The sequence below is a fragment of the Carettochelys insculpta genome, chromosome 6 (genome assembly GCF_033958435.1).
Source record: "Carettochelys insculpta isolate YL-2023 chromosome 6, ASM3395843v1, whole genome shotgun sequence".
Lineage (NCBI taxonomy): Eukaryota > Metazoa > Chordata > Testudines > Carettochelyidae > Carettochelys > Carettochelys insculpta.
In genome coordinates this window covers 24344532-24372105 of record NC_134142.1, presented here as the reverse complement: position 1 = coordinate 24372105, position 27574 = coordinate 24344532, and the positions used below count along the sequence as shown (strand labels likewise).

At 44.8% G+C, this 27574-nt stretch overlaps 1 protein-coding gene across 1 annotated transcript in view; it reads right to left on the bottom strand.

Moving 5' to 3' along the window:
- Positions 1-27574, bottom strand: part of BEGAIN (brain enriched guanylate kinase associated) — a 261465-nt gene that overhangs the window by 222081 nt on the left and 11810 nt on the right. Inside the window, exon 3 of the mRNA XM_074996506.1 lies at positions 25231-25240. Within this exon, the coding sequence (XP_074852607.1) occupies positions 25231-25240 (10 nt within the window). The remainder of the gene's footprint in view (positions 1-25230; positions 25241-27574) is intronic.

The window sequence follows — 27574 nt, the reverse complement described above, 5'->3', positions numbered from 1 at the left end:
ATTTTAAGCTGGATTCTGTAGTACTCATAGGCTACGTCTACACGTGAAGCCTACATCGAAATAGCTTATTTCGATGAATAACGTCTACACGTCTTCCAGGGCTGACAACATCGATGTTCAACTTCGACGTTGCGCGGCACCACGTCGAAATAGGCGCTGCGAGGGAACGTCTACATGCCAAAGTAGCACACATCGAAATAAGGGTGCCAGGCACAGCTGCAGACAGGGTCACAGGGTGGACTCAACAGCAAGCCGCTCCCTTAAAGGGCCCCTCCCAGACACAGTTGCACTAAACAACACAAGGTACACAGAGCTGACAACTGGTTGCAGACCCTGTGCCTGCAGCATGGATCCCCAGCTGCCACAGCAGCAGCCAGAAGCCCTGGGCTAAGGGCTGCTGCCCACGGTGACCATAGAGCCCCGCAGGGGCTCGAGAGAGAGCATCTCTCAACCCCTCAGCTGATGGTCGCCATGGCGGACCCCGCTATTTTGAAGTTGCGGGACGCGCAACGACTACACGGTCCCTACTTTGACGTTCAACGTCGAAGTAGGGCGCTATTCCTATCCCCTCATGGGGTTAGCGACTTCGACGTCTCGCCACCTAACGTCGAAGTTAACTTCGAAATAGCACCCGGCGCGTGTAGCCGTGACGGGCGCTATTTTGAAGTTAGTGCCGCTACTTTGAAGTAGCGTGCACGTGTAGACACGGCTATAGAGACAAACAAATGATAGTTAAATAGACAATTTTAAAGGAGCAGTGTCCAGTAGGAGTTCAGAGCTTGCCACACTTGTGGTTGTCACTTTTCCATATTCACCATGTTATTTTATACAAAACTTTATTTAATAATATAAGAATATTGGTAGTTATATAAATGCGATCCCCTTGCCCCAGAGCCAGGCACCCTCAACCCTCCTGCCCCACTCTAACTGAATGCTCTCCCTCAGAGCCAGGCACTCCCAGCCCTCCCTTTCTAATTCAATGCCGGAGACTCACCGCGGTCATTGCCACACGCTTCTCCCAGCCAGTGGTGGGGCACGCGTGCGGAGCAGGCAGACACCACTCCCCGCATGCAGCTGTCAGGAAGAGCTGCATGTAGAGGCTCCAACAGCTATGGGTTGGCCACCCCCATCTCATGAGCTAAGTATGCATGCATTCACCACAATGCAGTGTCCTATTCGCCATGTGGCAGGCAACAAGTGTATTGGACACTGCAGATATAAAGAATGTAAAAGAATACACACGGTGAAAATTAACTAAATTTGGTGTTTGTAGAGCAGGAGACTGTTTGTTTGTTAAAGTTACTGTGTCTTGTTCTGCCAAAATAAGAATTTTTTGGTTTTTTTTTCCCCCCAGGGTATTATATGCAACCTGAAAGATTTACTAGATAAAAATAACAGTCTCCTAGCAACAACATATCCTCTGACTCTACTCTTTGATAACCATTAGAATATATGTCAATGGCACTAGATATTACACAATGAAATGTTGGGCTCCATAACTAATGAAATGAGGAATTTTGATTTATATCTCCAGTTAAGAACAACAATGCATTGGGTTGGAGCTGCAACATGGTTACTAGGAATCCTCCTTGTAGTTTATTTTTCCAGCAATTTTTTGACTTATTCATTACTGGATCCCAGTACTGCAAACAATTTGGCACCTAGGTACATAAGTGAGGAACCTTGCTGAACTGGGAGTTTACACGTTCGGAGAATTAAGGTCTTAAGGTCTGCATCTTGGCTTGTGTACATGCTAACCTGTTTTTTTCCTTTTTGTAACTCTGTGTCTAATTAGGAAGTCATTTTTTTGATGATCTGAGAACAGAGAGTCAAAGAATTTAAATCGTAATAGCAAAATTCTGCACTCATATCCTCATGGGAAATTTTGACTGTTCTAATGCTCTCCCCCAGCATTCACAGAAGTGCCTCGCCCCTGTGAAGTGTAGTGTTTTACTCAAAATGCAGCTCTGAAATCAGGAGCACAGAAAAGAAGGAACAAACATGTTAACTGAAAAAAATCTGCAATCTGTCAGTCTATGAGAGGGGAGGCTGTAAATGGCTTGCCAAGGAGACTTCAAAAAGGGTGCACAGATGTAAACCAGATCTGAATGCAGGACTTGTCATTTAGGGTAAGGTAAAAAAAAAGTATAATGCATTATGGGTTTTTACCAGAGGGAAGCAGGAAGAACCAGGACTCTGGAAAGAACTGGTCAAAATGTTTTGTAATTAAAGATTGGCCAAAAAGGGGTAGGGAGGCAAAGGGGGAAAGGAGAAGGGAAGCTTTCGTCAAGAAACCTTCAAAGATATTTCTCCTGTGTTTTAATAATCTATTTCAAACTGAGGAGTACAGACAAGGAAGTTCTGGGAGAAAAAAATTAAAGAAAATTAGTTTTCATAAATGTAAATTTTAGAAAAACAGATGCCTATAGAAAAGACCTACTGAACATAAAACAATCTCTGCCCTAGTATTGTACTGGATATTTTCAAAAAATTATACAAAAGCTATCAGAGGCTATAGCCACACAGCTAAATTATTTCAAGATAACAGCTGTTATTTGGAAACAATTTTGCTGGCTATACACGATGCACATGCTATTCCAGAACAGTTTATTTTGAAATAGGGCTGCTGTGTAGATGTAACCATAGAGAGCAGGGATGGTCCAGGGACTAGAGCAATAGCTGTGAGGACTCATGTAAGAGATTTATGTCCAAGCCCCTGTTCCATCACAGGCTTTCCATGTCAGCCTAGGTAATTTACTTAATTGATCTTTACCTCAGGTTCCCATCTGTACAATGGGGGAATAATAGCACTTCCTTACCTCAGAAGAGTGTTGGAAGGCCAATTAAGAAATAAAACAGGCCATTCATGTACACACCAGTAGTCCATCTAATCCTATCTTCTGAAAGCAGACAGGGTCATATGCTTAGAAGAGAGTGAATGGAACAGGGCAATTGTCAAGTGATCCACCCCGGACATCAGCAGGGCCATCAGCCACTGTGGGTCCTGGGGCACGGTGTGCGTTTGTGGGGGGCTGATTCTGCCCCTCCCCTGAAAGGGGGGGTCTTGTGTGGAAGGGGCAGGGCCAGAGGCAGCCAGCCCTCAGTACCATCTGGATTGGGGCATGACCCATCCCCCCCGCAAGCTCTTAGAGCCTGATGGAGCATGAAGAGTGGTGCTCTGGTGGCAATTCAAGGGGGCCCTGGGCTCCAACCACTGCTGATGCCACAGTAGCAGTGGCAGCAGCTGGGTGTCCTAGGCCCCTTTGAATCTGTGGTCCCTGGGGCAACTGCCCTTCCCCTGCCCCCATTGGTGGGCCTGTTTGTGATCTAGTCTTCACTGCTAGCAATTAGAGGTTCATGGACACCTAGAACGTGGGGTTGCATCCCATACCATCTGAGCTAATAGTAATTTGTGGCCTTCTCCATGAACGTCTCTAACTCTTTTTTTCAACTCAGTTACACTTTTGGCCTTCACAACATCCCCTGGTGATGAGCTCTGCCAGTGTACTGAGTTGTATGAAGAAGTATTTTGTATTAAACCTGCTTCCTATTAATTTCATTGGGTGATCATGGTTGGTGTGGTACATAAATGACTAATTAGCACTTTCTTATTCACTTTCTCTACATCATTCATGGTTTTTATAGGTCTCTATCACATCTGCACATGGTCATCTCTTTTCAAATCTGAAAAGTCCCAGGTTTTAAAATTTCTCCTATGTGGAAGATGTATCACCTCCCTAGTCATTTTTGTTGCCTTTCTCTGTACCTTATCCAATTCTATTTTTTTTAGATGGGTTGACCAGAACTGCATGAAACATTCAAGGTGTGGGTATACCATTAATTCATGCAGCTGCATTATGGTATTTTGTCTTATCCATCTCCTAATGGTACTGTGGCAGCCAGTAAACGTCTGATGGAAGGTGAACATTTTGGATACTGGAGGAACGCCTTTTTTTCCCCACTCCTAAGTTCCCAGAGGGAGCAGACCTGCAGGCTGGATAGGCAGCTGGGGCTCATTAGAAGTCAGCCAGCCACTGCTTGCAATCAAGCACCTGCTACTAGTTAAGGCCTCCAGGATCCCCGTAAAAGGTTTTCCCCAGGCAGCAGGAGGGCAAGTGGTGCCCAGAGAGAAGGAGGCTGGAGGGCTGAGAGCAGAGCAGAGCAGGACAGGACAGGACAGGACAGGCAGGCTGAGTGAAGCCAAGGGATGCCAGCCACCAGGTACCAGAGGGAAGTGGTGGGTGCAGAGGCCCGGGGAAATGTTGCTGCTGTGGGGCAGGGGCAAAGGCCCCACTAGCCCCCTTCCTTCCTAGGGTCCCTGGGCTGGAGTCTAGGGCAGTGTGTGGGACTGGACTCCTCTCACCCTTCCCCTGGAGGGGTACCCAACTTGGGCCAAACTGGGGCAGTCTGAGTCTGGTGGAGAGGGTCAAACTCCACCCTCGCTCAAGACTGGCCTGTGATGAAAAATGGCTCAGTAAAGGGAGACCCTTACCTTGGGAAAGCTCTAGGGCAACAAAAGGGCTTCTGTGAGTCTCTGAGGCACAAAAGGAGCTGCCTGGAAGCGCAGGATCCCTAAGGGAGAGACGAGGGGTTTGTCACAGTACCTAATAATCTGTTAGCTTTTCTGACTCCTGCTGCACCTAAATACCTAAGAGAGATTGTGTAGGTTTTAGAGTACTTTCAATAGAACCACATTAGGTATCTGCAAAATCCCATTTGGCTCATCCTTCTTAAATGCTCTTGGACACTTTTCTGTGAGGAGCTGTCCTGCAAAGAGGGTGGATATGTTATTGTTCTTACCCAGGGAGACTAACCATTCATTTCTGGTCAGAAGAGACAAAGACCAAACGTAAAGTGTCCATAAGTGAGCAAAATACGTCTGTCGCCCCCCAGAGTGGGTTGCCTCTGACCACACAGGATGGTGCTCTGGAGCTAAATATAGTAATGTGGGCATTCCTCCTCAAGTTCTGAGACCTGTCACCTGAGTTCCAGCCCAAGAAGAAATATCTCCACTGCTCAGCCCATATTGTGACCCTGAATCAGTGGACACAGGCTCTGTGATTCACTGCTGTATTTATTTTTTCCTGCATCATAGACCTGCCAGATCCCTGCAACTGTAGAGAAGTACAGTACTCCCATGTCTGATTATGTGCTGGCAGGGAGTTTTGCTATTCAATATCCTGTTACAATAAATTGTAAGGGAAAGTAAATTTTCCTTTCATCAGCTCTTTTGAGTGTGCTGTCAATAGACTCAGCCTGCCACCTGATTACAGTAATGGTGTAAGAGGAAAGCTACTTACAAATTGGATTTGTAAGTATAAAAACAAGATCATAAACTGGCCTAAAATGTTCCTGAATCTGTATCCCACTGCTAAAATAGCTAAAATGATGGCATTTCATGACTCTGAACAAGCACTTTTCTTTGCCATTCAGAGATTCTTCCCTCCTTTAATGTCTATACCATTATTTGATACAAAAGTAAGATATTTTCCTGTGACATGGAAGCAGTGTTATTTCTTTAGGTGTACTGTTAGTCACATTTCAGACACTATGCACACACTTTCCTTTGGGTCTCTGCCTTACCTAGACTTTGAGTGACATCTGAGCTGTAGAGTATATGTGAATTGCAGCAGGTGCAAGGGATCATTCTTCCATTTACATCTCACATGGCTGCACTAGAGAGAATTGGAACAGAAGACTAAAACTTGAGAAGAAGCCATAAGGAGGCTATGGAGAGAAAAGTGGGAAGTGTCACACGATGACATCCTAGGTCAGAAAATGTTCTGTTGTGCCTATGAAGGGGTGTGCATTAGAGGTGCATTATCCCCTTAGAGATACATCACCCAGCCCTTTGTTGGACTAATGGATTCTGCTGTGTTCCAGCTTTAAAATATAAGCTGGAGTGAGAGGATCTGCTCTTCTTGAATGTATAGGAGCTGCAAAACCATCAGAAAAGAAGGATTCTGAGTGGCTCTGCATGAAGTACATGAAGGTCTTCACGCCCAAGCAGGCCCTTGTGTTCTAACACTCTTTCCCTCTTGAAATCACAGAGTGCTCTGTCTTAATCCTACTCTAGCTCCTTTTGTGGTGAGAAGGGGGAACTGGAGTGCACTCCCTGAAGTTGGTTATTTTTCATAAGGAGCAGGAGGGCATAGTGTCACTGGAATTGATTTCCCCCTGCCACATACACTCTCCTTGCTGTCTATGAGGATGGGCTCCGCTTTGGCTGAATCCTGTAAACTCTCTTTTTAGAATCACCTTCAGAGGGTCCTGGCATGATCTGGTGGTTGCTTCAATGTGGCCCATTTGATCTTCTCAGTTGCTACTCAGATTAAAAAAAGGAACCAGCCCATTGTGAAGTCATTTCCTCTCTTGTTAGCATGTGCTGGGGCCCTATGTGCAATATAGCAGCTGGTGGGATGGAGTCACAGAAGAGATGAGGATGTGTGTCTGGGTGGGAATTCACATCTGCAGTGCCTATTTGACAGATGGGTTACTGAGGCACAGAAAGGATAAGGGACTGTCCCAAAGTCAAACAGGAGTTCTGTGGAAAAGCTGAGAACTGAACCCAGGTTTCCCAAAGTCGGATTTGGGTGAAGGGAGACTTTAAATTAAATTAGATGCTAGAACCTCAGTGTCCGATATGCCAATATGTCCAATATTCACCGCAGTGTGGCAAAATGTGACTCCTTAGAACCTCATAAATAGAGCATGCTTCACGCATGTGCCCCATCACTTGGTGGGACAAACATGTGGTGGCAGCAGCACGTCCTGCTGTTCTGGCATTGACCTCCAGCCGTGCAGTTCCAGACATGGTTTGGCTCATGTGGTGATGGCTCCAGAGACAAGGTAGCACCAGCGGCAGCACAGCTCAGGCGAGTTCCCTGCCGTTTTCACAGGGGGAGTAGGGGCGCCTGACTCAGGGGAGGGGGGAGGAGGAGCTGTGGCAATCCTTCTGTTAGACACAACTGTGCTAGAAAATAGTTTTATATCTAAATATTATTGGATACCAGTTAAATGTTTCCATAGAAACTACTCTCGTTTCCCACTGAATTTAGTAGAGGATGGACTCTACTTGGCTTTTTGGAGCATATCACAGAATTTGACAACACGCGAATCTCTCCTACATTCTGTAGAATAGCTCTAAAAGAGACCTGCAGAAAGGTTACCACTTCCTATTAAATTCCCTGGGGGCTTTCCAAAGGATATTGCGCCTCTAGCTGTTTAAGGGCTCTGATGTGAAAATACCTCAGTATTTTCAGAACAGGCCCTGTTCCTATTGCCATTAACTTCAGTGGTGCAGGATCAGATGCTTAACTAGGCCAACCCCGCTACTTTTATTTGAATGGGTGGCAATTATCTTCAGAGTTCATCTTTGTTCAGCATCACCAGAAATTGACTCTGGGCATGAAGATGATAGGTGCGCACAGCAGAACAGAAAAAATTCCTCCCAAAGATCCCAGCACAGTGCACTGTGTTGGGGTGTAGGCCATGTTTGGCAAGGAAACTAGTAAATAAACAATGTTACTTAAATATTACCACTTGTTGCCAGTACCTGTCGCTAACCCATGTGTTCTTGAGCACCTCAATCCAGCAAATGCTTATGCAAGTACTTAACCTTATCGGGGAGACCTCACTGAAGTCATTTGCAGGTCCAGGCCCAATTGTACCTTTGTAAGATGGGATACCTCCTCTCTCTCCTGCTCTCCTTCTGTTCTTCACCTGCCCTGTATAATGTACAGTCTCTTACTGTATGTTTATAAAGTATCTTGCACAATGGTGCCCCACTCTCAGCATACCTCTGCACTGCACCCTCCTGACAGCAGTGTGTGATTACATACATGGCATGCTGCCCCAACATGGCTGCAAAGAGCAGTGTAGATGGTGAGGCGGTGGTTGGGGGACCTGCCCCTGAACACTGTGGGGGACACAGAGGCTACGTCTACATGTGAAGCCTACATCGAAGTAGCCTATTTCGATGTAGCAACATCGAAATAGACTATTTCGATGAATAACGTCTACACGTCCTCCAGGGCTGGCAACGTCGATGTTCAACATCGACGTTGCGCAGCACCACATCGAAATAGGCGCAGCGAGGGAATGTCTACACGCCACAGTAGCACACATAGAAATAAGGGTGCCAGGCACAGCTGCAGACAGGGTCACAGGGTGGACTCAACAGCCAGCCGCTCCCTTAAAGGGCCCCTCCCAGACACACTTGCACTAAACAGCACAAGATACACAGAGCCGACAATGAGTTGCAGACCCTGTGCATGCAGCGTGAATCCCCCGCTGCAGCAGCAGCAGCCAGAAGCCCTGGGCTAAGGGCTGCTGCACACGGTGACCATAGAGCCCCGCATGGGCTGGAGAGACAGCGTCTCTCAACCCCCCAGCTGATGGCTGCCATGGAGGACCCCACAATTTTGACGTTGCGGGACGCGGATCGTCTACACGGTCCCTACTTCGACGTTCAACGTCGAAGTAGGGCGCTATTCCGATCCCCTCATGAGGTTAGCGACTTCGACGTCTCGCCGCCTAACGTCGAAGTTAACTTCGAAATAGCGCCCAACGCGTGTAGCCGCGACGGCTACTTCGAAGTAGCGTGCACGTGTAGACACAGCTAGAGTGCCCCTCCTCACCCCCACAGAGTGCCCCTCCGCTCTGTGCTGCTATTGCTCGCAGTGTAATGTCCGGCTGAGGGGAGGAGGCAGCAGCATTCTTTTCCCAACACAGGAAAAGGCACAAGCACCTCCCTGGGGCCAGAACCTTTCCGTGTTGCCTCCCAACTGCCAGAGTCTTACTGAAGTGTGGGACTACAGACCATAGGGTGGGCACAGCTCGCTTTTCACTGTGGCATGTGTCCTCCCAGTGGTGTGCCATGTAGCCATACCTTCAGTACATTACTGTAGTAATAATCTGTGGCCAGATTTCAAGTGAGAGGATGGGCTAGTCATTTATATTTATACTTCTGTTCACCTGGTTTCAATTTTCTGTTCTGACACAGATTTTCTATGTGAACTTGGGAAAGCCATTTAGTCTGTCTCAGTTCTTCATTTGTAAAATGGTCATAACAGAATTTCTCCCCCTTCCAGGCAAGGAATGGAGGTAAATACTTTTAAATAATGTGAAGAAGGGTTATCCTATAAATACTTAGATAAGCCCCTTTTCCACTACAGCAGCAGGGTAAATGGATCTTAATTGGGATATAAAGTACATTGAAGGTGCCTTGATAATATCAGAGTCATGTAAGAATCCTTAGTGTAAATAAGAATCAAGCCCTGGATCTCAAACACTGAAATATAATTGGTTTCCTCCTGCACAAAAATAAAAAGCCAATTAATTTGCTGAACAATTTGTAGCAAAGCTACAAAGGATTATGCTGAAGTTCAGTGCTGAAAAACTGACAAATGAATCAGCTGGGCAGGACATGCAGGATGTAGACAATATATAAGTAAAACAGACATTCAACCATGTAACATATGACTATATTTATATTATTCTTTATTGGAGTCCAAACTCTGGAGCATAGAACTGAAACCCAAGGTGGAATTTAGTCACATAGTTCAGCTGAAAAATCTATTGTTCATTCAGTTTAACAACGTATGTGCAAGGCATGGAGGCACAGTACCAGGGAGATCAAAGTTGTCACCAACATGACAAGATAACAAATCTGGCAAGACAAAAAGGTTTCGGATGGCAGTTTAGAAGTGTGGGAGAGCAATAAATAGAAACAGTAAAAGGAAAAAAAGACTTTCAGATTTTCCATCAGTAAGCCAGAAGAAAGGTTTATGGCAGCCAGTGCTCATTGCAGCTGCTAAATGTGTGTGCGCGCACGCGCGCGCGCGCGCACGTGTGTGTGTGTGTGTGTGTGTGTGTGTGTGTGTGTGTGGCTGGAACATATCCTGATCTTTTGATCTCCACAGCTACATCTATATGAGAAGCCTCTGTCAACAGACGTGACTGTTGGAAGGGATTTCCTGGCAAAACTTCTGTTGACAGATTGCGTCTATGCAGAAAAGCAGATCAGAAGAGCAACCTGCTCTGTCGACAGAGAGCAGGCGGACTGCCCAGCCACTCTCTGGACAGAACAGTTGACTGGAAGCCTTCTGGTGAACCGGAATCCCTGTCTGTTGACAAAAGCACTCCAGAGCATCTACACAGCTGTTCTGTCAACAGGAAATTGTTGAAAAGGGGGTTATATCTGAACATGGGGAGGTATAACGCTACCAGTGGATGTGTCCGGTTTTGTTGACTGACTTTCAACAAAGCACATTTTGCATGTAGATGCTCCATGGAATGTTCTGACAAAAGCCCAGTTTTGCTGGAAAAACCCTCTCATGTAGACATAGCCCCTGAGGACAGGTATTTACCCTGCTAATCCAGGGAGGTACCACCCCTTTTATTAATATAAACGTTGCCATTTTAGGCTATGTCTAGACTATTTTTGCTATTTTGGATACAAATGTATCTTGACATAACAACTCTGCAGCTATTCATTGCTCTCAAAATAGTGCTACTATTTCAAGTGCAGTATTTTGTTTCCGCTGCCCCTCTCCATGACAGGGATAGCAGAAACTTGAAATAGCCCCTTATGTCAAACTTTGGTTCTGTTTTGATGGAAATAATTTGCGTGAATTATTTCGAGTTATGGCTACAGTCTAGATGTAGCCTTACAGGCCACTTCCTGGCAGGATGAACCTGGTTTAGCCATCTCTATGAAGTCACACATTCAAACAAACCTACTTCTTTGCATGTGAGCTAGTGAGGAGTAGGGTTGAGTCCAACATCTCACTTGCTAATAGTATAAAGCAACCCTATCTAATAATAATATGCATATTGGTCCTTTAATAAGGCCAGTTTCACTTAGTTGAAAACAATAGAGCCAAACAGCTGGGATGGAAAATATGGATGATAATTGGGAATAGATTTAAAATAACCTTATTAGATATCCACAAAGAGGGATAACTTTGATTACCTGTTCTGTTCACTCCCTCTAGGGCATGTGGCATTGGCCTTGGTTGGAAGACAGGATACTGGGCTACGTGGACCTTTGGTCTGACTCAGTGTGGCGGTCCTTATGTTCTTATCCCAGAATACAAGACTGTACTGGTTTAAAAACAGCTTAGATTGTAAGGGAAGTGAAGACAGCTGTAATTTTTAAAAAACATAATAAATGGAAGAAAGGAAAAGTTGATAATGAATGAAAATCAGAAGTTAGAAATTATAGAAAATCAGTAAAGAAAGTGAAAGGATATAGAGAAATTTAGGCCCAGCAGATTTAAAGATGATAAACAATGTTTTTAAAAATATGTTGGGAACAAAAAGAATCCTGACAATAATATTGGTCCATTGCTAGGTGGAAATGGTAGAATTATCAGTAACAATATAGAAAAGGCAAACATGTTCAATAAGTATTTCTGTTCTCTATATCTCAGGCTAAGTCTAGAATGAAGACTTTTTCTGGGTGACCAAATATCTGTTGGAAAAGGTCTGCTACGTCCAAACAATGTTGGAAAAGCAGATGTATGCTGCTGACATCCTGGTACACCTGGTGCCATGAAGCAGAAGGGATGTACCAGCAAAGCGGCTATTCCTGACACTCAGTCCTGTGTATATGGGCCATATGGCAGGAAAACCTCTCCTGACAGAACAGTCGGCAAAAGATATGCAAATTGCACACCACAATTTGTGTATCTTTTCCTGATGCTTCCCCTGCGTGTAGCCTAATTCTTACAGTGATAGGTCTTTCTGTTCCATTAGTATTCTGGAGCATGTTAAATAGAAGTTACTGAAGTCAGATGTTCTAAAATAAGCAGGTCCAGATCACTTGCATGCAAGAGTTTAAGAAGAGCTGTTTAAGGAGCTCACTGGACCATTAATAATGATTATTTTCCACGAGTTTTGGAGTGCAGGGAAAGTTCCAGAAGAGTGAAAGAAAGCTAATGTTGTGCCAATTTTTTAAAAAGGGTAAATGAGGTTAGTCAGATTAGGGTTGATTAAAGGTCTGTCAGCCTGACATCAATCTTAGGCAAGAGAATGGAGCTGCTGATATGGGACTCCAGTAAAGAATTAAAGGATGATATTGTAATAAATGAGAATCAAGATGGTTTAATGAGAAACTGATCCTGTCTAACTTTCTCTGAGATTACAAGTTTGGTGGTAAAAGCAATAGTAGTGATGTAGCATACTTAGTCTTATGTAAGGCCTTTGTCTGCAATGTACCATCCAGTTAAGCCGCGTCTACACGTGCCGGCTACTTCGAAGTAGCTGCGCCAACTTCGAAATAGCGCCCACCACGTCTACACGTGGCGAGCGCTATTTCGAAGTTGAAATCGACATAAGGCGGCAAGACGTCAAAGTCGCTATCCTCATGACGAGATGGGAATAGCGCCCTACTTCGAAGTTGAACGTTGAAGTAGGGCATGTGTAGCTGATCCGCGTCCCGCAACATCGAAATAGTGGGGTCCGCCATGGCGGCCATCAGCTGAGGGGTTGAGAGATGCTCTCTCCAGCCCCTGCGGGGCGCTATGGTCACCGTGTGCAGCAGTCCTTAGCCCAGAGCTTCTGGCTGCTGCTGCTGCAGCTGGGGATCCATGCTGCATGCACAGGGTCTGCAACCAGTTGTTGGCTCTGTGGATCTTGTGCTGTTTAGTGCAAGTGTGTCTGGGAGGGGCCCTTTAAGGGAGCAGCTTGCTGTTGAGTCCGCCCTGTGACCCTGTCTGCAGCTGTTCCTGGCACCCTTATTTTGATGTGGGCTGCTTTGGTGTGTAGACGCTCCCCTGCAGCGCCTACTTCGATGTAGTGCTGCCCAACGTCGACGTTGAATGTCGACGGCACCAGCCCTGGAGGACGTGTAGACGTTATTCATCGAAATAGCTTATTTTGATGTCACTACTTCGATGTAGCATTCATGTGTACACGTAGCTTTAGAGAGTTACACAAGGCCAAATAAAAAGTTTCAGAGTTGCAGCTATGTTAGTCTGTAACTTTGTGGTTTTTACCCACGAAAGCTCATGACCTAACACATTTTCTTAGTTTCATAAGTGTCACAGGACTGCCTGTTTTTTTCATAGGGACAGATAATGATATTCTTCATGAGACACCAGCAAGACAACTTCGAAGAGTAAGAGGTTATGCACCATAAATAAGGATAACAAAAACTGGCCCATGTCTTTCACCTTACACATTCCCTCCTTTTTGATACAACTGAATGTCCTGTTAATTCCTTCTGACGGTCACTGAACAGGTGGTTTCATTTTTTGTCTGAGAAGATGAGAGCTGTTTGGTTTCGATGAGACAAGAAAGGACACCATTGGAGTATATAAAACAATCCAAATACAGGACAATGAACTATACAGAGGTGATATATTGGTGACAACTTGATAACACTGGTTCTGCAGCTTTCAGTGCTGCACACTTCCAAAGTGAAACAACAAATTTACAACCAAGTTATGGTCCATGCCCTGCTGAATCACACTATCAAACTAGTCTCATGAATGGTCTATACCAATTGTATTGGTGGAAAGTATGAGATGCTATAGTGAAAAAGTGTGAAATAACTTTTTCATGTGGAAAGTTTCTTCTTAAGTTGTTAGTCCATAGTTGTTTAATGGCTTGAGGGCTTACATTCCTCCTAGGCAAACATTTGGCTATCTACCATAATTGCAGGTGTTTGTATACTCCAAATAAATGTCCAATTGTGTTCTGAATCCTACTAATCTCATTGGCCTCTGTGCTATCTTGTGGCAGAGAGTTCCACACGGAAGTTGTACATTGAGTAAAATATTTCCTTTTGTCAGGTTAAAATTTATTGCCTTTCAGTTTTATTGTATTATAAGAGGCTAAAATGGAACAACTTGTTTACTAACCTCAACTTATTTACCAGCTTTAAATCACTTTATTTTCTATACCTGTCTGTGGTTTCCTCTAAAATAATCCATTTCAACCTTGTCATGCTTGACCCAAACAGAAGTCCTTCCAAACTTTTACTAAGTTTCATTGCCCATATCTGAGCCCCTATTTCCGTATTGCTGTTTTTGATATAATGTGACCAAAATATGTCCAGTATCAAGTTTAGAACATGAGCAGTGTGATTTAATAGTTCAAGCAGGGATGATCAGAGCCAGAATTGGGAGCCCAGGATCAAGTAAAACTCAGGTCAAGCATAGCAGCAGTCAGGAATTCTGTCATTCAGACAACTTCCGGTGGCTTCTTTTGACCTAACTGTATTATTTAAGACAGTCAGTAGATCCAGTCATTATCCCAAAGAGGGCCATCATGGGTGTTGTCTTTGGGAGCGGGATCAGCTTTCTGCTAGTTGTTCATTTTTAGTAGTTCTGGGTGAGCTGCCTGGTGGTTGCCAGGGCGTGAAGGGCTGCCTAGGAAACTGATCCTTTTACATCAGATATTCTAGTTGAAGGTGAATCGTTGACTTAGAGTATTGTCAGTATATTTTCCATTCTAATCTTTATACACAGTAACATGTTCTCTACTTTTCTGATGATGCAACCATGTTGAGTGGGGTGGTTTGCATTGAGCTGTTCACAAAGATACCTTGGTGTAAAACAGCTCTTTCCAATGTTTTACTTTTCACTGGTAATCAGTGAGTTTCACCTGCCACTCTGCTACGCATTCACCTTGGCTTGTTAGTTCCCTTTGTGCCTTCTCACTGTCTTCTCTAGTCTTCACTAACCTGAACAATTTTGTTCCTTCTTCAAATTTTGCCACTTCTTTTTTTAACCCCACTTTCCACATCATTAAATCCTTCCTCTACGCCCATTCAGCTCATCTACATATTAATACCATGGAGTTTCCTTTGTCTAGTGGGCTGTATGCATAGTACTGGAGATATTTCAATGGAAGCTGACACAGGGGCCCTGAAATGGCATCTTTGTTCTAGTAATCCAAACTTTGTTTCCCGGAACTCTTTTCTATGCATTTACCAGGGCTGCTACTTTATCCACAGCACTCTGTAGAAGTTCTGCGAGTTTACACCTCATAGACAATTTATGGAATGGGTTCTCATAAACAAGTTATTCCCATAGCAAAAAGTCTAATATCCCCTGTCACCACAGCTTGTCTACATCTAACACATGTAGCCCCATCTCCTGGAGATTCATCATCTCAGAATGAGAGGAATGTTATGCTTCCTTGAGGTACTTATTCAGACATCAATATATGCAAGTTGTTTAAAGTTCATTGCTCCTGTCTGCAGTGATCTCCCTCTGCCTGCAAGGACTACAGGAAAACTTACATTTTTATTTAGTCAGAACTACTGATAGACCATAGCCTATCTGCATTTTTTAACACAAGGTTCTAGTATCAGTTGCAGCACTACTTCCTCTCACATTTTGTAACCATGTGCCTTTTATACTATGGGATAATGATGATAACAGGAATATGCGTCTTTGGACAGGCCAGGAGCATCTTCAGTTTAATAAGAAACAAAATATTTGAGCTCAGAGTAGAAGTTATTTTAAGGGTGGCAGGTTGTTTAATCTAATAAAGATAGGTAAGACAGAAAGGGTAAGAGATGGCTAGTTTAAAGTTATTGAGAAAGATTACACCACTAAATATTATTTGTGACAGTAGAGAGGAATCTTAGAGTAGACAGCGATGGCATTTCCAGTGGGGCAGAATAAGGTTAAATCAATAGGCTATTACACCTAATGCTAAATCAATACTCTATTATCAACTTCTGTTCTTATTTTTGAGCCAGCTAGCATAAATCCTACTAAAAACAAATTAGGAACAAGAATAGCTAAGCCCCCTATAGATTGGAGTGTTAAAAAGTTGAAGTTTGTTGCAATTATAAACACTGCAATATGTTTTCCAGGAACACTACTTGTGCCAAATGGATAAACCCCATAATATCACAAGGCTGAGATTTTTAAAAAAATGTAACCATTGATTGTGGTTGTTTCAATCTGGGGAGCTCACAGATGTCCTGTTGAGACTGTCACCCAGTGTGCTGATCATAGTGCTAAGCTTGCAAATACCCTCTGGAGCATCCTACAACCTGCTGGGCCAGAAGTCATCCTGCCTCTTCCCCCAAGTGTCCCTATCTCTCCTTCTCCCACTCCTTCCCTGAGCTTGGGGCACACTGGAAGCCTTAGGAGGGAGGGGGAGGAGTGTTTGAGCTGGAGGCCAGCTTTTCCCTGTGAGCGCTCCAGCCTGGGAGCACCCCCAGGCATGTGGACCACAGGTGGTGCTGGCCAGAGGATCTGGACCCTAGAGGTCAAACTTGTACTAATCTAATAAACAAGACACACAAGCTAAGCCTAATAGGCTAAAAGAAATTGCTACAGATCATATTCCTCACCCTAGTCCTTACTTCAGGTAAAAGCCTTGAAGGCAGTACTGACCTTTTCTCTGGTCTGGGTCTACCAGCTTATTCTATATGCTCTGAGGGTCTGTGAGGTGGGGGGGCAGTTTTCAAAGACCAGCGGAAGGCAATCCCTGATTGCTTCCCATCTCTTGAAAAGAATTTCCCCAGGATGGGAATCCTTTGTTAAATTCTCCCCATTGCCATGCAAAAATACCAAATTCAAGATGGATTGCAGGACCAGGTAGCATGGTCACATATCTTTGTAGGAATTTGGGCTTATAGGAGAAACAAAGCCACTTACAGATCATTGTCTTGAGCAGCAAGCCATTAATCCTGTGAGTACCGATAATTCTCATCTCATATTTCTAATTTCACATATAAGAATGATACATGCACACAGCTGGAATATACACATTTGGGGATCACAAACTCTTGAATGATAGGTTACTTGCCCTGTTTTTCTTAAAGCATATATGAGTTTTGCATATTCGTATTCAAAACTTATTTCCATAAAAATATGGGGGACAGAGCATCACAATGTAAGCAGCTCTAATTTTCCATTCACCTGCAGTGTTCGGACGTTCCATGTTCCATTGGATAGCATATGTGTTAGGTGTAATTTTCTTTCAGTAGCCAACTTATCGACCCAACCCCGATCGCTTGATTGGTATCGTGGACCTTGTTTATCTGGGCGACATCCAAGCCGGAATCTTGTACTGGCATCAGATGGCATTAGTTGTACTGGCATCAGATGGCATTCGTATTGTTGTTTGATGGTCAGCGCATCGACATACATCTGACCAACCCTCCTCCTTCATCCAGGCTTGGGACTGGCATGGAGCTCTCAGTGGCTTCATGGCAGAGTTTTTATTTCATGCAGTATATTAACTGCAGAAATCAAAGGCATACTCTTGCTGTAAGTCATGCTGCTTCTTCTTTAAGTGATTGTTCATGTGCATGCCAATGTAGATGTGCGTGGCACATGTCCAGTTTCTTGGAAGTTTTTCCCCTAGCCAGTCAGCATGGTGCCAGTATAGTGTTCAATCGCTGCCCAACCCCCTCCCTGCGCAGTTCCTTCTTGCTGCAGTGGCAGTTACTGGAACTCAAATTCACTCTTGCAAGCAACCTTATCAGTTAGCTGGTAGCACTTAAATCTTATCTGTAAATAGTTTCTAATTAGGTGTTAATTGTTTAAATAATTAAATAGTAAAATAGTCAATATAGTTCTATTGTTCTTAGTAGTTTGTCGGTCTGTAAGAGGGAGGTTGTTCCCCCTTCTTGTGGCCTGGGAGAGGTCACCAGGCTTCAGAGTCTGCGTTGACTGTGGGAAGTGCATGCCGAAGAGCCACCCACACTCTGCCTGCTGCCCAATTTGTTAGACCTTTAAACCCAGAACTTTGAAGGACCAGGCGTAGTGTGTCAAGGTCTTGTTGATGGAGTCAGTTCTCCAGGCTGAGAAGTCCCTGTCTGCGTGGCTGAGCACATCATCTTCATTGTGGAGTGTATCAGCACCGAGCTCAGTCACAGTGTCGACGAAGAAGAAGGGAGCCCGGTACCATGGTGAAGGGCTCATACCTCAGCCCCGCAGGAGACCTAAGTCTTAGGCCCCAGTGCCTCATAAAAAGAAAAGCCATGACAGGGGCCATTCTCCCACAGCGTCGATGCGGAGAACAAACCCCCAGGTGCTGTCAGGGGAGACTTGCCATGGGCATACCTCAGAGGCCTAGGTGTCAACACTGGTCCAGAGGTCCAATTTCCACTGCCCGGAGCTACCATCAAAGCTGGAGGAGTTCAGAGTGGTGCAGAGCTTCCTCCAAATTACAGCACCCATCTTGCTGCTGAAGAGATCCATGTCCCTGAGGCAGGTGTCAAGTTGTCCTCTGTCCTGGGGCAAGCCCTGCCACGATGGAGCGGCCACCTATGTCCCTGGCCCCACTGGTGACTGTGGTGCTGGTGCTAGCCCTATCCCAGCTGGTGCTGATGCTTCCACCCTCTGGACAGGTGCTGCCTTGATCTTCGGCGTCACAGGCATCTGAGTCAGAGTCTGACTTCTTTTCTACCTTGGGCAGGAGTAGCAGTGCTCGCCCTTCCTTCAGATGGAGTCGATGCTCCACGCCGGGACAGTGGCTGCCAGCTGGTGCTGCAGTGGCCCTTTTAGACCCCATGGGAATTTCTTGAGAGTCAGGGGCAGTTCCATCTGCCTGATGACCTTGGCTCCATCGCTGGAGTCAGTGTTGGGAGCTCCTCTGGCACCATGTTCAACACTGTCAGCCTTGCTATGAGCCCCTCTGGAGGATGGGTCTTTGGAACAGCTGTCTCCCATGGAAAGGTTCTCGTCGTCACTGTCAGTCTTCTGAGCACCGGTCCCTTCAGTGTGGATACTGTTGTTTGGCTCCAGTGGTTTCACTGCCTTTTCCTTCAGTGCAGAATGCCATGGTGCTGACCAACCTCAATATGAGTCAACAGTGCGATGCTGTTGCAAAAAAATCAAACATGATTCTGGGATGCATTAACAGGTGTGTTGTGAACAAGACACGAGAAGTCATTCTTCCGCTCTACTCTGTGCTGGTTAGGCCTCAGCTGGAGTATTGTGTCCAGTTCTGGGCACCGCACTTCAAAAAAGATGTGGAGAAACTAGAGAGGGTCCAGAAAAGAGTGACAAGAATGATTAAAGGTCTAGAGAATGTGACCTATGAAAAAAGGTTGAAAGAATTGGGCTTGTTTAGTTTGGAAAAGAGAAGATTGAGGGGAGACGTGATAGCGGTTTTCAAGTATCTAAAAGGGAGTCATAAGGAGGAAGGAGAAAACTTGTTCTTCGTGGCCTCTGAGGATAGAACAAGAGGCAACGGGCTTAAACTGCAGCAAGGGAGGTTTAGGTTGGACATTAGGAAAAAGTTCCTAACTGTCAGGGCGATCAAACAGTGGAATAAATTGCCAAGGGAGGTTGTGGAATCTCCATCTCTGGAGATATTTAAGAACAGGTTAGATAGATGTCTATCAGGCATGGTTTAGACAGTACTTGGTCCTGCCATTGGGGCAGGGGACTGGACTCGATGGCCTCTCGAGGTCCCTTCCAGTCCTAGTGTTCTATGATTCTATGATTCTAATGTGAAAGGGGTCTTATTTTCACAAACTGTTGAGCCTACAACTTCCCTCTGAAGATCAATTCCCTTTAGTGTGTCTGAAGCGGGGTGCACAAATATTGGAATATCTAAAATTACTCATCCCTTTTGAAAACTTTGGCCTGTGTGAGAACCAGCTACTAAGGCACAATGTGAGAATAAAAAATAACTGTAAAACATGTAGCCAGCTCAGAAAGGATGAAGGCAGAAAATGTTGTTCTGTTTTGATCAACCGCCTGAAGATAAACTCCTGTAGAGGAGAAACTGCTGCACAGCTTCCATTCAGAATTCTTGAGGAAACAGCTTACTTGAAATGATCGCAAATAGAGACACCACCCCCCACCACCCCAAAGCTAAATGCACTATAGAAAAGAAAATGTAACATGACTGCTTGTTTAAAAGAACCAAAGTGATTAAGCATGACTCTTTGAAATGTGAAAAAATTCCTTTTCTAGCAAGATATTACAAATCAGGTCAAATTAATAACTAATGCAGATGGAATTTAAACAAGCTGTTCCTTTGAAGAAATTGCTACCTGTATACTAAGGAGTTTGGTTAAATAAATTATCATGTGCGAGGCTATGAAGTTTTGAAAACTTACCAAACTGCATTTCAGATCAGGCCTGGGCAACTATTAATAAACAAGACATTCTCAGAAATAAGTTATTTTTAGCTGAAGACAATTGTTGACTTTCTTCATTGTCAGAAATTTCAAAGTCTAGCTCTTCCTAAAATTATTCACTCTATTTCGTCCATGTAAGTTATCCTCAATGCTATTGTTTTCTTCAAAAGGGGGAAGCCAGGAAAATAAAGGGCTGGTCTGTCAAAAGTTGGTACTGAAATGTGAATGAGTACTTGTTTCCTGTATAAATTCTTAGGTGTCGGGTATAAAAGGCAAGAGAAGGTAACAAAAGCTTTCTCAACCTGCCAGCCTGGCCCTGCCCACACTCTGCTCCCAGTCCCCACCCCCATTCAGGGTGTCTCCCCCAGTGCTGTCTGGGATTCAGACCTGCTGGGGTTGGGGCCAGGGAAGGCTGGGGCTGCGCTGCCTGCTCCCCTCTGCCATGGTATGTCCAGGGTCAGGGAAGCCAGGGTCTGCACACTGGCAGATCTCTCTCTCTCTCTCGTGCTCCAGCCAGGGTCAGGGAAGGCTGCAGACGCATGCTGCCTGCTCTCCTCCACCCTGGTCTGTCGTGCAAATATTTGCTAGTGCACATAATTGCTATGTTTGTTAGTTTCAATTTGGCTATTCCCAGGAAGCACGGTTCACCAGAGTGAGTGTTTGCTGGATGATTCTGTAAGACCTACTGATTTGACCCTGACTTCATGTTCTCCATAAAGAGCAGCTCCAAAGTGCATATAATATTGTATTTTACCTTAGCAGACACAGCAAAAGAGTCTTCAGTCTAATTCCTGCACATGGAAACCTCAGATAGGCTTCTTTCAAAAATGAAGAAGCCACTGTTTATTCAGACCCATTTTACTTAAAACCCAGTGGTATCATCAGTTGTACATTTTTACTGACTGTATGCATTCAAAAAGCAGGTGTTAGCCTCAATACAGTAGACCCCTGAGATACACCAATTCAACTTGTGGGTTTCTGATTTTAACATGAATTGAGGGGGACCCCAGTGGTAGTTGCACTCCCAGGCTACGTCTACACGTGCAGCCAACATTGAAATAGCTTATTTCGATGTTGTGACATCAAAATAGTCTATTTCGATGAATAACGTCTACACGTCCTCCAGGGCCGGCAACGTCGATGTTCAACTTCGACGTTGCTCAGCCCAACATCGAAATAGGCGCAGCGAGGGAACATCTACACGTCAAAGTAGCACACATCGAAATAGGGATGCCAGGCACAGCTGCAGACAGGGTCACAGGGTGGACTCAACAGCAAGCCGCTCCCTTAAAGGGCCCCTCCCAGACACACTTGCACTAAACAACACAAGATACACAGAGCTGACAACTGGTTGCAGACCCTGTGCCTGCAGCATAGATCCCCAGCTGCCGCAGAAGCAGCCAGAAGCCCTGGGCTAAGGGTTGCTGCCCACAGTGACCATAGAGCCCCGCAGGGGCTGGAGAGAGAGCATCTCTCAACCCCCCAGCTGATGGCCGCCATGGAGGACCCAGCAATTTCGACGTTGCGGGACGCGGATCGTCTACACGGTCCCTACTTCGACATTGAACGTCGAAGTAGGGCACTATTCCTATCTCCTCATGAGGTTAGCGACTTCGACGTCTCGCTGCCTAACGTCGAAGTTGGTACCGCTACTTCGAAGTAGCGTGCACGTGTAGACGCAGCTCCAGGGAGCCGCCAGGGCCAGGGAATCCCCGGGTTAAGGTGGGAGGCCCAAGGATTCCCCAGCCCCGGTGGCTCTCTGGGGGGTGAAGCTGGTGACCCTGCCCCCACCTTGACTTGCGTGAAATTTGAATTACTCCTGGTTCCCCAGGAACATAATTCGCATGCAAACCGTGGGTCTACTCTAATGAAATTGTTATAATAATGACTTTTTTTTAAAAATGTAAAGTTTGGATTATATTTGCCTTCTGTTTACAGAGGCTTTGAGGTGCATTAACTTAATGTTTTCAAGCTTTTCTCCAAAGTAATGATGGATAGCAATATCCTTCCTTTAACTAATAGCTGAGATTCTCACATGCTTTCTTGAGTCCAGCAGCTGAGGCTTTAAGAAAAAACATCTAAACATTGCCAAGTGTTTGGTAACTCTGTAGTTGGCACAGAGCATTAAAGAGAGGAAATAAATTTGCGTGGCAAGAAGACAAGGACAATGATGAGTTACATTAAGAATGAAGTTGGCCAGCTGCTTAACAGTTCTGTAAACACTCACTTGATTGGAGCCCCTCTTCATTGCCACTTAAAAGCCTCTTCCACAACAGAATCAATGAAGTCTGAGTTACAGCCTCGTTAATTATGCATGTACTGCTGGGACTGGCAGTAGCAGTAGCACACAGTAGTATGTGCAGGGATCCCCATATACTGTTTCTGTGGTGCTAATCAGAGTTAGACACAATGAGGCTGATAGAGAGTCACAGAGTAGAGACTATCTGAAAAAGACCTCCAGCTCCTGTCCTTCTAGGAGTGTGGTAATGGGAAGAGGGGTTCTGTACTGCATGACACATCAGCCTTTTAGAGGTACTGCACACCATCTCAGTGCCACTGCCTACTGGGGCATTATTAGCTCCTTACCCAAATCACTGATGACCCAATGAATACTGCTGGAAAAAAAATAAGTGTTCTTAACTTCCCTATGCAATACTTCTGTCACAGTTACCAGTTACAGTTACTGCACCTCTGAGCTGTTACCTGTACACTCTGCCTCTCCATTTCTCTTGTGCTCAGACAGGGCCTGAGGCTGCAGTACTCAGGTACTAACTGTAATGTTCTGAGCAGGTTTGTTTTAAGCACAGAAACTGCAGTTCTGTTCCCTCTGGGAGCAGTGTCAGTGGTATCCAGAAGCCAGAGAGGCTCCTTAAAGCCAAGTATTATCTATTTAGAATAAAACGATTGAAGATAAAACATCTTAAACAATAAGCTAGTCTATGCATATGCCAGCCTTTCCCTAAGGCTTACCACTCCCTGGCAGACCTGCTGATGCGGAAGAACAAACAGGGCAATTGTGCCAGAACCCAGTGATTCAAAAAGACCCCAGGCTCCTGACCACCACTACTATGGCAGCAGTAGCTCAAGCACTGGGTCCTTTAAATTGCCACCAGAGTTCCAAGCAGTGCACTCCAGGAGGAACTGAAGAGCCCTGGGGGGTAGGGTAGCACCCAACCCAGCCCCTTCCACCTGAAGCTCTGCCCCTTCTGGGTGTGCAGAACTACCCCATCACCTTGCTCAGGCACTAGGCAGTTTTCTCAGCCCTCCTGCTCCCAGAATTTAGAAAGGCCCAACTTCTTCAGACTCCCTCCATGTCAGCATCTCTGTAGCCTGCAAATCACTGGAGGGTCCACACACTGCCTTAGATTTCCAAAGAGGTCCACATGTCTATTGGAAATATTTTGTTGGACTGGAAATGAAGGGAAAAAAATTGCAAACCAGCGTCCTAGGCAGCCTCTGTCAAGTGACCACCCCCGCCTTCCAAAGGCCTTTTTTTCAGCTGTTCAGTTTCTTTTGATCCTTTTATTCCCAGAATTAGCAGAATAGCTGAGTCATTTCAGCCTGGGGCCTGGAAACATGCCATCGCCCTGTGATTGCCTTCCCAATATTTGCCGGAAGGTTGCTTATCTATCATTATCGCATTGCTTCCCTGGCTGTTATTCCCTCAGCCCTTTATTAAGCTAGAAAACCATATTCATAGAGAATAGCCTTAATTCAATATCTCACTGCTGTGGCCATGTGTAATGTTCATAAAATTATTACATCTCAATGTTTGTAAATAATTGCATTGCTTCTCCACATCCATCACAACTTCCTTTTCCACTGTGCAGTTTAAAAATAGAGGTGCAAAATTGCTGATTAGAGGCTATATCACAAGTCTTGAACAGCTCCTAAAGACAAAATCGTTTAATGTGATAGTCAATCAGAATACTCCCGTGAAACAACAGATCCACATATTTTGGTTTGCTTTGCAGTAAGATATCAGCAATAGATTCAGTAATAAATTACTTTGGCTACGTCTACACGTGAAGCCTACATCGAAGTAGCCTATTTCGATGTGGCGACATCGAAATAGGCTATTTCGATGAATAACGTCTACACGTCCTCCAGGGCTGGCAACGTCGATGTTCAACATCGACGTTGTGCAGCACCACATCGAAATAGGCGCTGCGAGGGAACGTCTACACGCCACAGTAGCACACATCGAAATAAGTGTGCCAGGCACAGCTGCAGACAGGGTCACAGGGCGGACTCAACAGCAAGCCGCTCCCTTAAAGGACCCCTCCCAGACACACTTGCACTAAACAGCACAAGATCCACAGAGCCGACAATGAGTTGCAGACCCTGTGCCTGCAGCATGAATCCCCCGCTGCAGCAGCAGCAGCCAGAAGCCCTGGGCTAAAGGCTGCTGCCCACGGTGACCATAGAGCCCCACAGGGGCTGGAGAGAGAGCATCTCTCAACCCCCCAGCTGATGGCCGCCATGGAGGACCTGGCAATTTTGACGTTGCGGGACGCGGATCGTCTACACGGTCCCTACTTCGACGTTGAACGTCGAAGTAGGGCGCTATTCCTATCTCCTCATGAGGTTAGCGACTTCGACGTCTCGCCGCCTAACGTCGAAGTTAACTTCGAAATAGCGCCCGACGCGTGTAGACGTGACGGGCGCTATTTCGAAGTTGGTGCCGCTACTTCGAAGTAGCGTGCACGTGTAGACGCAGCCTTTGTGTGATAAAATAAAGATAATCAAACTACGTACTTCAGGGAATAGAGATATCACCACATAGGTCAAGAATTGCACGTTTATTGGGTGTGTTAGGCAATGGGCACTCACACCGCACGTTTTATGTGATGATCTCATAATATATTATAAAAAAAATTATCCCTATTTTATAAATGAGGAGACTGAGTCAGAGAGGTACAGACCCAGATTTTAGAGGTATTAAGGTGTCTAATTCCAGTTAATCAAAGTCATATGGCAAGTCAGTGGAGGAAGCACAGAATAAAACAACCATGTCCTATTCCCTAAAGCAGGCCATCTTCTTACGGAAAGAGTGTGCCTTCCTCTGAACTAACATGTGCTTTATGTTGTAAGCCAGTGGTTCCCAACTTTTTAGTAACATTTCACACTTCAGTGAGACAAACATTTCCTTGGCAAACCCACTTTTTACTCGTGGGGCAGGGATGGGGCAGGGGGAAGGAGGTGTAAGCATTTAAATCGTATCTAAGCTCTAACAGATTCCCCGCCTACCTCCCCCCTTGCCACAGCAGGAAGAGGGGGCTGGCTCCTCACCAGCCCATTTAGGCCAGGAGGAAGCATTTCAGCTGCTTCCTGGAGTGAACGGGCTCCTGTTCAGTCAGCATTTCCCCTTGCCACGACTCGGCAAAGAGCTGCGGCAAGGGGAAACTGATGAACCCCTACACGAGTTGGTACACAAGCAGCCTTGCTGCTTGAGCCCCAGATGGTGTGGAGTTGTCAATCCCCCCCCGCCCTCCCCCCCAGTAATGCTTCTGCAAAGAGCAGTGGTGAGGGGAAATTGACAAAATTTTCTCATCTGCTTGGACAGTTCTTATGGCACACCAGTGCGTCAGGGCACATGAGTTGAAACCACTGCTGTAAGTTACCAGAATTCAGGGACTTGTGTTTGATCTGAAATAGAAAATTGTATATTTCTACAACCAGTTTGAGCTACATTTCACAACAAAGCTCTCCCATAAAACATGAGCAAAAGAATATCAGCAATGAAGCAGCTAACAATTGCTTCTGAACAGAAAAAAAGGACTTAAAAGCTGACTGCTTGCTAGCTCTGTCTTCTTGTCACATTAAAGCAACACACGTACACCTTTGTAAAATTCTATTACAGCCAAAAGGACACACAGTAGCATTTATGGCTAGTATAATGGATTTATAGTTTTGAGAAATGCATGGAGCAAACCACTCATCTGTTGTGCTGAAATAGCCGAGTTAACCAGTGGCTTTCCTTCTGCTACTACAAGTTCAATTAGAGTAGAAAATACTTATTATCTAGTTGTCATGATGTCTAACTGATCATTATGTTATTAAATAATGACTCAGCTATAGGTTTTTGAGTTTTATTTTGTTTCCCATTTACAGGAGAGAAACATTAGCTGTTTTGCAAAACGGGAACTAAAACTTTCTTCTCAGCACCAGCTCTCTAACTTTTTTTTTATGGCAAATCAGAATTGACTGAATAGTCTATAGCCTCTACCAACTATAATTCTTCAGTACTTAGCAGTTTATTTTCTCTCCCACCCAGTGTGTTTCAGGTAAGGTAGTGGCATCTTTTAAATAATTTTCCATTTCCCTGATGTTTTTACTAAATCACATAATGGTAATTTTTTTTTTTCACCCTGGTGTGTGAATTTCTCAGAAATCTTTTTTCCATTTCTTTTTCAAAGTTCTTGCACACCCATTAAAGGCAATCAATTATTTCTTCCATTTTACAGAGTGCACATAATCCATCTTTGTGACTTTTTACTGGGAAAAGATTTTTGCTTAAGCTACAGTGGCCAGTTAATACACCAAACAAAAGCACCTCATTAGTTTTATACAGGCCCTGAAGTATATCATAATCCACAACTCTAGGGCACGACTCAAAAAACTTTTTTCATACATCCAATTTTTTGCCTTTCCTCTTTTAAGTTTTTCTTCTGAATTCCTGTTTACTTAAGGGCATGTCTGTCAGTTCTTCCATTTCTTACAGCATTTTAGCTGCCATTTTGTTACCTGTTTTTCCAATATGTGCAGGGATCCAAGCTAATGCTACGTGTATCTCCATCTGCACTGTCTGTTTTTTAGAAATAAAGCTTATTTGATTAAATCACTTCTGCATACAGAGACACTCTTTTTATCACCATAAACCCTGAGATTGAATCAGAAAAAGTGATTGCTGCTGGGCATACATCCCAGAACAAATTTAGCAGTAGTATTATTCTACTAGTTTGGCTATCATGTCAGCTACATAGTCAGATATTCTTTTAGATGTAATGATTCCTAATTTTGGTATGCAGTATGCCTTCCCTGCTCTTTTCTCATTTTGATCCACCTGCATTTATTTGACAAAACTGGTTCAACTACGTAGCTATACCCTGGTACACTTTATTTGTAGTCCCTTCTGACCCTTTTTTTACCCCTAAGTTTATAAAATAAGTCTACCCCATTTGGACGTGCAACGTTCCACCCATAACTACTTTTTCTCACAGTTGGATGTGTTTTGACTTCAGCTTTGCTTTGTCTTTCTACCCTTGCATAGAATCATAGAACAATAGAGCTGGAAGAGACCTAAAAAAGCCATTGGGTCCAGCCCCCTGCTCTAAGCAGGACCAAACCCATCAGCTCAGCCCCTACTTGCGAAAATGCTCCTTCCTGTCTTGATTAGGTGGACCCCATCTCTTCCCAATAATCTTTGTGCCCAGAACAGCGTCCCATGATCAAAGAATCCAAAGCCCTCTCTCCGACACCACCTGTGTGACCATGCATTTA